This window comes from Schistocerca americana, chromosome 11, assembly GCF_021461395.2.
Source record: "Schistocerca americana isolate TAMUIC-IGC-003095 chromosome 11, iqSchAmer2.1, whole genome shotgun sequence".
NCBI lineage: Eukaryota > Metazoa > Arthropoda > Insecta > Orthoptera > Acrididae > Schistocerca > Schistocerca americana.
Window position 1 is genome coordinate 85,894,601 of NC_060129.1, and position 15,327 is coordinate 85,909,927.

Here is a 15,327-nt window from a genome sequence, read left to right on the forward strand (position 1 = left end):
TGTTTCCTACAGCATTACAGGTCACTAAGGAACCAATGAAAAAGGAAGTTCTGGAAAAACAAAGCAAAATGGTTGCTGGAAAAGTGTGAGCATTCAAGATCAGGAGTAAGAAAGGAATTCTGTTGTTAAAAGCAGAGCAGGGCAAGGTTGGAAACAGTATAGTGAAGACCTCTATGAGTGAAAGGAACTATCAGATGACATGACACAAAAGAAATGGTTATCAAATAACAAAACATAGGGGACTCAGTATTAGAACTTAAGAAAAGCTTTGGAATACTTGCACACATACAAGACAATCTGGTTGGATAATATTACTTAGGAATTTCTATAACGTTTGGTGAAAGTGACACCCATATGACTGTTCAAGTTGGTTGCACAACCTATGACAAGGGACATACAAGCAGACCTTCAGAAAAAAATGTCATGCAAATACTATAGAAGCAGGCAAAGGCCAATAAGTGAAGAGTTCCACACAATCAGCTTGACAACTCATGCATCCAAATTTATGACGAGAACAACATACAGTAGAATGGCAGGGAAAGTTTAAGATCTATTATAGTCTGATAAGTTTGGATTTAGGAAAGATAAAGGTCTCAGAGAGGCACTTGCACTTGGTAATGGAAGCAATATTTACCAAAAATAAAGGAATGTTCATTGGGTTAGTCTACCTTTAGGAAGCTTTGGCAGTGTAAAATGGTGCAACTCATATAAAATCCTTAAAAATAGTTTAATAAATAGGGGAAATGCAGGTAACATATAGTTATATACAATAATCGACAGGGAAAAATAGGAATGGAAGAAAGAGGAACTAATTCAAAATATGCTAGAAATGGTTCACGCTAATCGCTTAAAACGAAAATCGAGGTATCACTGCTGCAACTGAAGAGATTCAGGAATAGAATTGAAATTCAGAATGAAAGGATTTCATGATAGGATTCGCTAATGGTATTGTTATCATTAGCAAAAGTGAGAAAGAATTACCAGAGCGGTTGAATGGAATGAACAGTCTAATGAATACAGCATTAGGATTTACAATCAAAAGAAAGATGAATGTATTGGGTAGTAGTAGAAATAACATTGATAACAAAGTTATGAAAATTAGGGACCACACTACTAGCAACAAACATAGACATGAGGGACAATGAAAGTTGCTCCAGCAGGGTAATACGACATTCCTCAGAAAACAAGACTACAAATACCAAACACAGGCCTTAATCTGTAGAAGAAGTATCTGAGAATGTACAACTGGAGCTGAGTAGTGAATGAAAATGAATCGTGCGCTGCGAGAAAAGCAAGAAAAGAGAATACCACATTCAGAATGGGAGGCTATAGGAAGATGTGAACTGATAAGAAAGGAACTGTGGAAGTTCTCTACAAAATAGGTGAGGATACTCATATGTGGGAAACTGACAAGAAGAAGGGACAGGGTAATAGTATGTGAAGACATCAGGGAATACAGCCATGGTACTACAGGGAGCAGTATTGCTACTCTCATGTGAAGAAACTCAGTTCCTCCCCCCACCCCCATATCTCACATAAATGTAGGTGGTGCTATCAACACTAAATTTCTTGGAGCAGCCAGAAAAGTAATCTATAACGGTTACAGTTTCTGCTCTGTATGTGTGTCAATGCTGGGACAGGCTGTTATGCAAAACTGCAGCGGCGCGACCAAGGTGCTCCATATCTTGAGGAGCTGAGGCAGAAGAGGCCTTTTCCACTTTCTTCTGATTTGATTCTTTAAGATCGTGTTTATTGTTACCAGTAGGTATTTAATTCAGAATTCTAGGAAACTTTCTCCTCTCTCATTCTTTCCAATAATTTTATATTGTCCCTTAACTATGTCTTTTTACCTTAGCCCTATTACAGCAACCCAATGATTATTAGATGTTTCTCTCTTTTTACATACAGAGATACCTATTCATTATTGTTGTATACTCTCTTACTGTCAGTTGATTTTCTGGGAGTGATAATGGCTTCCTAACCCGAATTATTGTTGCTATTGTTTTGCTAATTATGACACAAATAAATCACTGAACTCTTCAAAATTACTCCTGGGTTGCTATTCAGTGCTGACCTTTTCCTCAACTTCCTCATCCTGTTGATATCATCACATTCCTCTAACATGCCATCCTTCTTTCCATTTCAGTTCGCTGGTCACGTTAAATCTAGATTCAGGCATAATATTTTCTTTTTCACATTTCCCAGCCTTCCTACAACTCCCCCCATTCCCCCTCACGACTCCAATCGAGGATCTATGGGACTACCTCGAGTGTGCTGTTCATGCCATGGATTCTAAACCGAGAAGCCTAGTGCAGCTGGCCTGTCTGTACCTTCCAGAAACTCATTGACTCTCTTCCCACATACGTTGTGCTGCCAAAGGAGCTTATTCAGACCTTTGACAGGTTGTCACATTAATGCGATTAGATAGTGATGTGTTTCGAAAACAGCTTCTTTAAAAAAAAAAATGTAGAGCAGTTTTAATATACACTCCTGGAAATTGAAATAAGAACACCATGAATTCATTGTCCCAGGAAGGGGAAACTTTATTGACACATTCCTGGGGTCAGATACATCACATGATCACACTGACAGAACCACAGGCACATAGACACAGGCAACAGAGCATGCACAATGTCGGCACTAGTACAGTGTATATCCACCTTTCGCAGCAATGCAGGCTGCTATTCTCCCATGGAGACGATCGTAGAGATGCTGGATGTAGTCCTGTGGAACGGCTTGCCATGCCATTTCCACCTGGCGCCTCAGTTGGACCAGCGTTCGTGCTGGACGTGCAGACCGCGTGAGACGACGCTTCATCCGGTCCCAAACATGCTCAATGGGGGACAGATCCGGAGATATTGCTGGCCAGGGTAGTTGACTTACACCTTCTAGAGCACGTTGGGTGGCACGGGATACATGCGAACGTGCATTGTCCTGTGGAACAGCAAGTTCCCTTGCCGGTCTAGGAATGGTAGAACGATGGGTTCGATGACGGTTTGGATGTACCGTGCACTATTCAGTGTCCCCTCGACGATCACCAGTGGTGTACGGCCAGTGTAGGAGATCGCTCCCCACACCATGATGCCGGGTGTTGGCCCTGTGTGCCTCGGTCGTATGCAGTCCTGATTGTGGCGCTCACCTGCACGGCGCCAAACACGCATACGACCATCATTGGCACCAAGGCAGAAGGGACTCTCATCGCTGAAGACGACACGTCTCCATTCGTCCCTCCATTCACGCCTGTCGCGACACCACTGGAGGCGGGCTGCACGATGTTGGGGCGTGAGCGGAAGACGGCCTAACGGTGTGCGGGACCGTAGCCCAGCTTCATGGAGACGGTTGCGAATGGTCCTCGCCGATACCCCAGGAGCAACAGTGTCCCTAATTTGCTGGGAAGTGGCGGTGCGGTCCCCTACGGCACTGCGTAGGATCCTACGGTCTTGGCGTGCATCCGTGCGTCGCTGCGGTCCGGTCCCAGGTCGACGGGCACGTGCACCTTCCGCCGACCACTGGCGACAACATCGATGTACTGTGGAGACCTCACGCCCCACGTGTTGAGCAATTCGGCGGTACGTCCACCCGGCCTCCCGCATGCCCACTATACGCTCTCGCTCAAAGTCCGTCAACTGCACATACGGTTCACGTCCACGCTGTCGCGGCATGCTACCAGTGTTAAAGACTGCGATGGAGCTCCGTATGCCACGGCAAACTGGCTGACACTGACGGCGGCGGTGCACAAATGCTGCGCAGCTAGCGCCATTCGACGGCCAACACCGCGGTTCCTGGTGTGTCCGCTGTGCTGTGCGTGTGATCATTGCTTGTACAGCCCTCTCGCAGTGTCCGGAGCAAGTATGGTGGGTCTGACACACCGGTGTCAATGTGTTCTTTTTTCCATTTCCAGGAGTGTATTTCGTGTTTCAAACATGAATTTTCATGTCATGCTAACCAAACAAGAGAGAATCAGGCTGAATAATTAACAATAGGGGCTAGAAGTTAATTATCAATGATCTAGGGAGTGCAGCCAATTTAACCAAAAGAGAAAATTTCTAGTAAGTAAACAGCACAAAGTATTGCATAAATATTTAAGTCTAGCCAAAAATTTTATTAGCTATCAGAAATTCAGGGGAATATATAACTAAGTGGTGTGGAACAAATGGAAGTTAAATATCAGTGACTCTTCAATGTTCTGGTTATCGGAGAAGGTACAGCAGCAGCAATGGGTAGGGTAGAGAAGGCCGTCAGCAGCACCCTAACTGAAGGAAATCCTGTGGTAGTAACTGGAGAGTTTTGTGAAGATACGGAAAACTTGAAAGACAGGCAGACAAATATGACGCCTTTTCATCAAGGATGCAAGCAAAGCATGTTGACCACTAAACCCCTTCTGTGGGAGTGAGTGTTGCATGTGCTCTGCATGATGGCTAAACAGAGAGAAACAATATGGGGGCACTCCACACTGTATGGGAGCACCCAGAGCTGCCGTTAGGCCTGGGTTCTTATCCTTTGAGCTGGTCGCAGGTTGCATGCATAATGATCAACCTCACATGGGTGCATAGACGCTCACTTCACCTTTTCTGTGAATCTTCTATACAAGCCATTAATGAGAAACAGTTTCATCTGCTGTGCCTTAAATGTATTTAAAAAGTTTTCTTGTACCGTCTAAAGACAGTAAAGGATTGTGCTGAGAAAATTATTTTCAGATTGTTAACTCCGAGTTGGGAATAGCAATTGCTCTGAGTATCTACTTTACACGAACTGATTTCCTCAGGTCTATATTAGCTACATCATCAATCGAAAACTGTAAATATATTGTTGCTCAACATGATCTGTGCTGCAGTAGGCTACTTTGTACCAGGTGTTGGTTATGAGTGACACACTTAGTCCTCATCTTTTCTTGTGTTTACGCAGTGTGACACTATTGCTAGGTATTTTACTGTGAGTAGCAGTTGCAGAAGACACACTGAACCGCTTTAAACTCTACTTTATGCAAACAGGATTTTAGTGACCTGCACAGTGCACAGAATGAGGTCTGAGGCACAGCTCGTCTTGGCCCCAAACTAGACACATCACTGCTTCGGCTTATGTGCTGAGCAACGCATCTTTGTGCCCACAGCAAAATGACTGATGCTGTATACAAAGGGTTTGTACCTTTGTTGAGATACCTGATGCAGAAAGCTATAGGGCAACGTTTTGTACACATGCAATTTAACAGTGACAACAAATAATGAGGGACTGTTTAAAGGTCAAAATTTTTGAAGCTACGAAAATTTGGGCTATTTCATGACATGTGCTGGTAAACACTGTTAAATTTAGAGATATGTCTGAATGTGACAAAACTGCCTATTGGCTTCTGTCGCTGCTTCTTTGGCCGATGTTTGTCTGATGATTTTACTGATGTTACGGCAGCATGAGTGGCTGGCATTGTCAAAGCTTCACCCTCCATTGCCGGTGATGAACTGGAGCCGAGCTCACAGCCACAGACCATATGTACCTGTTGCATCAATGTCTGAGGGCTTTTCCGCGGTCATTTCCGGTGCAGTTGTACTCTTGCTACCTGCGACGGTCGTTCGCTGCATTACAGGAATCCAGGATCCGTTTACCTTAAGGCTTTCCGCTTTCTTGTTGAAGCCATTCACGTGTTTTTATATTTCTACAGCTTCTCTAATAAGCGGCTGATTTCTCAAGCTGGCCCAACCTGCAATGTCTCTTATGTTCTTTCATCCTGGTAATGATTGATCGTCCAGTCATCCCGTCTGTGGCAGTGAGGTGGGCTCCATTTCACCACTGGCAGTGGTGAAGCTTTGACAATGTCAGCCACTCGTGCTGGCGAAACGTCAGTAAAATCATCAGACGAACATCGGCCAAAGAACCCGAGATATAAGCCAGTAGGCAGTTTGCCAACAAGTGCCGACGAAAGCCTTAACAATTCCCTTTTAATCTGCCAGGCAACAAAAGTATTCTGAGGTACCAGCAAATGGCTGTTGTAGGCATCAATGAAGCTGCATTTTACAGGACAGAGACATCTATACAAACTCAGTGGCAAACATTATAGCCTTGAACACACACACACACACACACAGGTATGGGGACAGAGTTTCACACTTAACAATGGGAAATGCAGGTGATCATCTTGTGTCGCACTTACCTGGTTTCTGTTAGTGGCCCACCGAGCAACTGACTCACTTTGACCACCTCATCAGGGTGGCTGAGGACCGCATCGGCCCAACCCGCTGTGGCAAACACCAGCGAGTTGGCTTTTATGAAGGCGACAGCGACCTCTGCGAGGCTGGGACAGGAGTGCCTCACTGCCAGCACCGCTGTGCGCGCCGCGTTCTCTGCTGACAGCTGACTGGCCAGCTGCTCCTCACACTGGACCTTCAGCCCCCACACGCCGTACCTGTCGGCAGCTGCCAGGAGTTGTGGGGCCATGCGGGGCACCTCGGAAGCACGGAGGGAGTACATGTAGGCCAGCAGCTGGTGCAGCACCGGGCCCTCCACGTCGGGGACTGCGACCACACTGCTGCTGGCCTCCGGCGTGTCCTGGCAGAGCATGGCGGCCAACACGGGGCTCCTGCCTGCCAGGACGGCCCTGTGCGCCTCTAGCCGCGTGTCCCCGGCCACCAGAGTCACCGTGGCCCCTTCCCCAGCACCCGTAGCAGCAGCCTCTTGCACCTCCTTGGCGGCTGCCATTGTGAATGTTTCTGAAACAAGGCATCACTGAACAGCCATTTGCCCTTACGCAGCACCGTAAATTCATGTATTAGGCATAGGTGATCTGTGCTCAGCAGCAGCGGGTAAATATCGCCCATTACATGTCAATCACAACTGCATGACATCCTTCCCTAGCCACAGATGATAGCCACGTGTCTTCAACAATACAATATTATCAAACACCTGTATTTCTTACAAGAAGTCGACAGAAAGGGGTGATGACACTATTTCTGTAATTTCTAGTCGCAGTACAGTGTTACAAAACAATGAAGGTTTTAAATATGGAGATCAGGAGCAATACAAACAAGGCCTGGCGAATCTATAGCTCATAATCACTCCAGGTATATAGGAAACTGCTAGTAATTACCTTTCCTGTTCTACTCCCAAGTAGAGCGACAGTGAAACAAGTACTAAAATGTAGACTTTCACGGACGGAAATATCATGTCCATTATAATTATCCGGGCTGTTATGCCGCGGTCGGTTGATGAATTCTGTGTCAATTCCCAACGTTTCGTCTCCGACTGCGGGAGACATCTTCAAGGGGGTCAGTAGCTCGATGGAAGGTCCAACACACCCAGTACAGTCAGTAGCGAGCCAGTGGGTGTGTTGGACCTTCCATCGAGCTACAGACTCCCTTGAAGATATCTCCCGCAGTCGGAGACGAAACGTTGGGAATCGACACAGAATTCATCAATCGACCACGGCATAACAGCCCGGATAATTATAATGAACAGTGAAACAAGTGTCTATATGCCTCCTTATAAGTCCTAATTCCTAGCATCTTATCTTTGGGTTCTTACGCTAAATGTACGTTGGTAGCAGCAGAATCGTTCTGCTGTCAGCTGCCAAAGCCAATTCTCTACGTATTCTCAATGGTGTTCCTTGAAAGAACATCAGCTTCCCCCCAGGGATTGACATTTGAGTTTCCACAGCAGCTCTGTAACATTTTCTTCAAACCTATTGCTACCAAATGTCAGAAGCCTGCCTCAATTTCTTTGATGCCCTTCCTTCAATCCGACCCGGTGACGATCAACACTCACGCAGTACCCAAGAATAAGTCGCACTACTGTTCCATAGACATCTACTTTACAGGTTAGTTACACATTCCTAAAATGTACTGAGTACTTGCCTTCCCTTCTACCCTACTTACGTGCTCGTTCTATTTCATATCGCTTTGCAGCGTTACTCCAGGATATTTAATCGACGTGACTGTAAAGCAGCACACTTCTAATGCTGTAGTGGAGCACTACTGGGTAGTTTTTCCTAATCATCTGCCATAGCTTACATATTTCTACGTTTAAAGGTAGCTTTCATTCATTATACAAACAAGAAATTTCGTCTAAGTCACCTTGTACATTGCTAAGTCACTCAAAAACACCACCTTTCTGCACCTCAGCAGCATCAGCAAATAGCTGCAGAGTGCTACCCACCCTGTCTGCCAGCTCATTTATGTGTGTGGAGGACCACAGGGGTCCTCTCACAACACCCTGCCGGTACCCTTGTCACTGATGAACGCTCTTCATCAAGGACAGCATATTAGATTCTATTATTGAAGAAGTCTTTCAGCCACTCACATGTCTAGGAACCTTTTCTGTTGCTATCTCCATTAACAGGCTGTAGTGCGACAGTTGCAGACGCTTTCCGGAAATCTAGGAGTATGGACTACCTTTTGCCGTTCAACCAGAGTCCGCAGTATAATCATGTCAAATGACAAGGCGAGATTCACACATGCAATTATTTGTGAATTTGTGCTGATTTGCACACAGAGGCTCTTAAATAAAGGAAATTTATTTTCTTTCAAGAGATAACATGTTCAAGGATTCTACAGCAGACGAATGTTGACAACATTTATCTGTAATTTTGCAGATTCGTTTTTTTATTCTGGTTATATGGATGCACTTTTTTCCAGTCGCTTGGAGTTTTGTGCTACACAAGAGATTCACGACAAATGAAAGCTAAATTAGGGGCCTATGCCGTATATCGGGTGTCGCCAAACATTTTAGCCTAAGGGTCACACTGGCTGTCCTGCTAAATCCCAAGAGCAAGACCTGGCTACAGCCTCTAAGTTTCCCTGAGGCCTGATACAAGTATTGCTCTGCTCTCCTCGGTGCAATTCAGTTTTTGTGACGCTCATCACTGTCGTCATTCTTTACGAGCTGACAGTGGCACTGCAGTTGCCATTACGCAATGAACAGCTATTATTACTTGTAATCTGGGAGGGAACAAAATGTGTAAGACTCTGAAGTCGGAAACGAAATATCAAGCAAAAATTGGAAACATTAACGGAAAGGTAGAAAAGCTGTTAAAAGTGTTAAAAACAATATAGCAGGTGGCCTTGGATGGCTGACTGCAGTAATAAAATTGGATGAGCCAGACACTGCCACACACTAAAATCCCCAGCCTAAGAGCAAATGGCAAGAGAAACACAAAAGCTGAAAAGATGAATACCAAGTCGAATAGACAGCACCAGAGGGGGCAGGGATGAGTTAAAATGCAGGTAGGGTGAAGGGATGGAAGACAAGGCCACATGCCAACCCTTAGACTGAATGTTAAAATCCTCCTCTCGAATAAAACTTGAAGCTAGATCGGCTGTTCAGGCACTGTCACGTAACACTGCAGGCAGTGCGCCAGGAAGGTTAAAGGTCCGTCTCAGGGCGGCTAAATCTGGACAGTCCAATAAGATGTCAGACACTCAAGAGTGAACCACAGCGACACTTTGGTGGGTCCTCGCAACGTAGGTGACCGTGAGCCAGCGAAGTATGTCCGATGAGGGGCCAGTAAAGGACGATGTAGTCCTTGTGAAAAGCTCGCATGGAGGACTACCACACATTCGTCATCTCCTTTACCATTCGTAGCTTATTCAGCAAAGTCAGGGAGCAGCATTCTGTATACAAGAGCCCGAAAACTTTGCGGCATAATACTGAACCGAACAACAGATTCCGGTAGGCCGATCTCCAGACTTTACAAGTAGTCTATCTAGCTAGACTTTCAGCAAATTCATTTCCCAGGATTCCGACGTGACCTGGGGTCCACAGAAAGACTGATCGTCCACTTTGTTTGAGGATGTAAACAGACTCTTGGATGACCGTTAGCAAAGGATGGCGATGACAGCACTGGTGGAGAGCTTGCGAGGTGCTCAAGGTGCTCAAGGAGCCGCTACAAATGAAGAAGGACTTCTGATGCAGGGACAGATATGCTCAAGGGCGCGAGAGAATGCTACCAGCACTGCAGTGGAAACACTGCGGCCATCTTGCAAGGAGCGCTGTTCAGTATGTCGTGCATGACCGTAAACGAACCCAACATGACCATCGACCTTCGAGCCATCCGTGTATACTGTAAGTAGGCTGTTTATGTTTTCTTTATGTAAGTTTGCTGTTTATGTTTTTTTATTGGCAACGTTACGTAGCACTCTGTATGAAAATCACTGGCTGTGCTGTGTGCAGTATGTGGCTAGTTTGCATTGTTGTCTGCCATTGTTGTCATGAACTGCTATAGCTGGATGCGAACAGCGCGTAGCGCTGGGCAGTTGGAGGTGAGCCGCCAGCAGTGGTGGATGTGGGGAGAGAGATGGCGGAGTTTTGATAATTTGTAATACTGGATGTCAATTATGAATATTAAGGTAAATACATTGTCTGTTCTCTATTAATATCTTTCATTTGCTAACTATCCCTATCAGTAGTTAGTGCCTTCAGTAGTTTGAATCTTTTATTTAGCTGGCAGTAGTGGTGCTCGCTGTATTGCAGTAGTTCCAGTAACGAAGATTTTTGTGAGGTAAGTTATTTGTGAAAGGTATAGTTTAATGTTACTCAGGGCCATTCTTTTGAAGGGATTTTTGATAGTCAGATTGCGTTGCGCTAAAATTATTGTGTGCCAGGTTAAGCACAGTCTTGTACAATTGTTCTAAGTGGACGTTTCATATGTTTAAATTGTTCTAAGGGGACGTTTCATATGTCGACCCTTAGCCTAGGATACCTCACTGGAATCTTCTGATTTTTTCTTGTAGTTTGTGTATTTAGTGTAGCTTTTGTTTATTGCTAGTGCGTAATTGTAGAGAGAATCTCCTTTGTAGTTGCAGTCTTTCATTGTTGTACAGTAAAACAGTTGTGGCATGCATGTAGCTTTGCGCCAAGTATTTCGCTGCTGCAATTAACTAGATATTATTTTCAGTGCTATGTTAATGTGTTCTCTTATTTTTGCTATTCAAATTGTGCTTTTCTGTGTTATCGTATGAAATATTGTGACAATAATGGCGTGTGAAAAACGTAACACTCGGCTCCAAAGTAAACTAAGAAATGACAGTGAAGACGAAAGCAGTGTGTTGGCCCCACCATGTAATGAGTTAACTAATGTTCAAAGTAGTAATTTGGTAACTGTGCATAGGGAAATGGAGCGGGCGTCAAACAATGGCGTAGACAGTCAAACAGGTAGTGAACAGGGAAGCATTATCGATCGATCGGTCGGCAACAGCTCGCCTCAGGAATCCGAAATGATAGGACACAATTTTGCAAATACTGTAGATTCAGGTTTTGCGTCCTCACCGTTTTCTCAAATAAGTCAAGACACATTGTCAGCTTGTCAAAATGTGAATGTTGCCGGTGCAAATTCACTGCCGAAAAGCACTGAGGAAAGTGTTTCAGACACCAATGCATTGTTATTACAATTAATGCAACAAATGGGAGAAAAGCTTCAGAAGTTAGACACAATGGAACAACACCAGAGACAAACACAGCAACAGTTAGACACAGTGGAACAAAATCTTAAAAAGTTAGACACAATGGAACAAAATCAGAGACAAACACAGCAAAAGCTTCAAAAGTTAGACACCACACTCGAACAAACACGTGAAGATTTAACTGCTGAGTTACATAACATTGTATCGAAGTGTCAGAAAGTGTGTAATGACGTAAAAACACAAATTTGTGAGCATTTTCAACCTATTTTTTCGCGGCATGAAAATGCATTACAGAATCACGAAGTAGCCATAAAAGAACTGCAAACTATTGTTCATGAAAATCATGAGACCTTGCAAGCTAAAATGGACTCAGTTGCATCTACCGATTCGGTTACGCAACTTGCAAAAACTCAGGAAAACTTAAAGGACACAGTAGATACTCTGAAAATTGGTTCAGAAAGACACATGGAGGAAATTAGTTCATTATCAGAGAAAGTAGCCGAACTTTCGGATCAGGTCACTAACTTATCTACGAAGGTAGATGATAATCTGAATGACGCAAAACCGGTAGTCTTTAATGACACAGAAGAGTGCGAACAAATTAGGAAACTGAAACAAAATCTGAATCAAATTAATACGCAACACCAAAGAGAAATGCGGGAAGTACAAGATCAGCTGACACAGGTAATACAAGAATTACGTATTTCAGAGGACACTCGCGCCCCAATACGGGAAGAGGGACACAGAAATGCGGAACAGCCACAAAATAATAACACAGGGCATTTCGGTAATTATGAAAGAAATTGGCAATGGGCACCGAATTTTGAGATCGAGCCGCCGACACGTCGTAACAATGACCGACATGCTACTCGCCGACACGATGATTTTGATTATACGCTGTTCATTATTACACGTAAATTCAAAACATTTAAGAATTCTGCCAACGACATTCATCCACAAGCGTGGCTCCATCAATTCTCTCATTGTTTTCCTCCCAACTGGTCATTGGAGCACAGGTTAGAATTTATGTGTGGCTACTTAGAGAATGAACCAGCTGTAAGAATGCGATCGGTCATTCACGATTGCCACAGTGAAGGAGAATTTTACCATGCCTTCCTCTCAGCATATTGGTCTCAAGCTACACAAGACCGCGTAAAACATAGCATTATGATGATGAAACACTTTGAACAATCTGAATTTTCCAGTCTTGTCAAATATTTTGAAGACATGTTGCACAAGAATCAGTACCTGTCAAACCCATACAGCCCCTCAGAACTCATCCGCATTTGCTTAATCAAATTACCTGAACACTTACGGCATATTATTTTAGCAGGACGTTGCAAAGACGACATTGAAGCTTTTCAGGGACTGTTACAAGAACTGGAAATTGACATAGACAGTCGCGGGATGCGAAAACAGGAAAACAATCACTACAGGTCACATCCGTCACAATTCCGTGACGACAGAAACAATAAATGGCCACGACAAACCTATTCTTACAACGTAAATCGTGACCAAAACAGACACCACCCATATGACAACCACTGGCAGAGTAATAATAGTTACAGAGAAAGATCGCACTTCCATAGTAATGAATATGACAGAGACCCTCATAGAAACAGACAATTTAGCAACCAGAACAATTTTTATCACGGGAGACAGAATAACTTTAGACGCAACGGTCCAGCACGCAGTTACGACTCAGAGAGAAATTCTCCACCGCGTGACAGACAAGAAAGAAACTATGTAAACTACCGACAAAACGACAGACGTGAATTTCATCAGAACTGGCGAGCTTTAAACATAGCTGGGCCCTCTCGGCAAGCCGAATTTGTGGAAGTTAGGCCTTCTAATCCCAGTAACGGCGCGCGCCAACAAAGAAACAGACAATGACTCACACCGCAGGCAGCCGCGTGCGACCGCTGGCTCAGGGAAAAATAACATTGACGCTAACCTTGAGAAAAATTCCCGTATTCTTTACGGAGGAATACCGCATGATAATTGCATTCAAGTTGAAATCCTGCGTACTAGGAAGAGTAAAGGTTTACACCATATTTCACATGTAAAACCATTTATTGACAGATAATCTGCTTTTTAACTTAGTCTTTGCAATTGTCACTTCACGCTACTTGTACAATTTGTCACACTGAGAAACTGTTAACATGCAACTATGTTTAAAAGCTAACTAACCATCCAGCCAAGAACATAGGTAACTTAGACAAGTAATTGCTAATGCATTGTTATTGCGAACAGACGACACAGTGTAATTGTGTGTGTACATTCTTGCTTGTTAGTTGCACGATTAGAACATTTACCAGTACTGCTAATGAAATTTTCATGCAACATTTTGGTTTGCTTGAGAGTGGATTCAGGATTTGAGGTGCTTTCTGTGAAATGCCAGATGACACAGTGGTTAGTTTATGTGACAGCTACACGATTTTGTCACGACGCTGCTAATGCGTGACAATTTACAATATTGCTTTTGCGGTGTATCTGTTTTATATCTGCACAGTTTTTTCTGAATTCTTCTATAAAGTGAGACATGTTTTAGTGGTGACTTTTGTGCTATTGCTACAAGGAAACAGCCTTTTCTGTAGCACAACAATACGTTACAGCACAGTACTTTCTTCACCACGGCAATAAGCGTAATAAGTATGATATCTATACGCAAATCATTTCACTTTGTTTATCATGAGGTAAGTACATTGACTTCTGCAGAACTTAGCTTTCGGAGGACAATAACTACGACACTTCCCAGAGATTATCTTACAGCAAGACGCACATTTAGCGCTACAGGACATGTATTTGAGTGATTAATTTTGTACTAAAAACATTTATTTTCAAAGATATTTGAAGTACAATGATACAAAGGTTTTCTGTAATACATTTCATTCCATAGCTGTAATCTGTAACACCTGAGGGTATAATTACAATAAACCTCAGGGGGGTACACGCCTACTTTGTGTACCATGTGTTTGGCAAGCACAAGGAGCCCTAGCTAATATGGTATTTGCTTATACAATTTAACACATCGGTACCATATTTCTCTAACACATAAATTACACAGCTATCTGATCATTTAACTGAGAGAGACAAACCTTTTTACTACGTCAGTGACAGATGTTTACGCAATTACACAGTTGGGTAACTTCACACTTATGAAATTGTATTTTGTCTGTACTTTGTGAAATGTTCATATTTTTTCAGAACCATTGTGATACTATGAGAGCTTTGAATGATGTATTTGGTATGAGATCATGATTTTTAAAGTACGTTTGAGGTAGATGACACTACTGAAATGAGCAGAGAACTTTCTTTAGGTTTTGAAATTATTGGAGGAAGCTACGACGTTTTTGAGATTTGACTGAGGTGTTATGATGTTATTTTTACAACGACGATGTGTATTATGCTGTTGAGGTATGTTTATGTCAATAAGATGATGCTACCATATATGAGGAATGTGATTACGTGTTTATATGTATATGAATAATGAATAGAAGTTAGGGACTCTTGACTTGTGAAAAAGGATGTTGGAAACCGAGAATCATACTTTAAGAATTATGAAATGTGTGTGTAGATGCGTGAATGTATCACAATGCCGGCGAAACTTTTTTGGACGCTGTTATATTCATAGGATTTTGTTTCTACACATTTGCAACGTAAATTCTCGACCTGTGAAACTTTTATATGAGTCTGTCACTGTAGCGGAAAAATGTCGTAAATATTTCCATAAGAAAGTTAAGTGACCACCTGCACGTGCGTCGTCGGCACACAGCTGTGTCAGACACCTGGAGAACAAGCCATTAGGGTGTGCCTTTCATCGCTAATGCGACACGTCATTACTTGAAAACATATGATTTTTGTAATGCGTTGTGGGCACACAGCTGTGTCAAACACCTGGAGAACAAGCCATTAGGGTGTGCCTTTCATCGCTAATGCGACACAC

At 43.4% G+C, this 15,327-nt stretch overlaps 1 protein-coding gene across 1 annotated transcript in view; it reads right to left on the minus strand.

Annotated features, from left to right (window-relative positions):
* LOC124553268 (ankyrin repeat domain-containing protein 65-like) overlaps positions 1-15,327 on the minus strand; it is a 96,570-nt gene that overhangs the window by 4,502 nt on the left and 76,741 nt on the right. Inside the window, exon 3 of the mRNA XM_047127153.1 lies at positions 6,143-6,698. Within this exon, the coding sequence (XP_046983109.1) occupies positions 6,143-6,698 (556 nt within the window). The remainder of the gene's footprint in view (positions 1-6,142; positions 6,699-15,327) is intronic.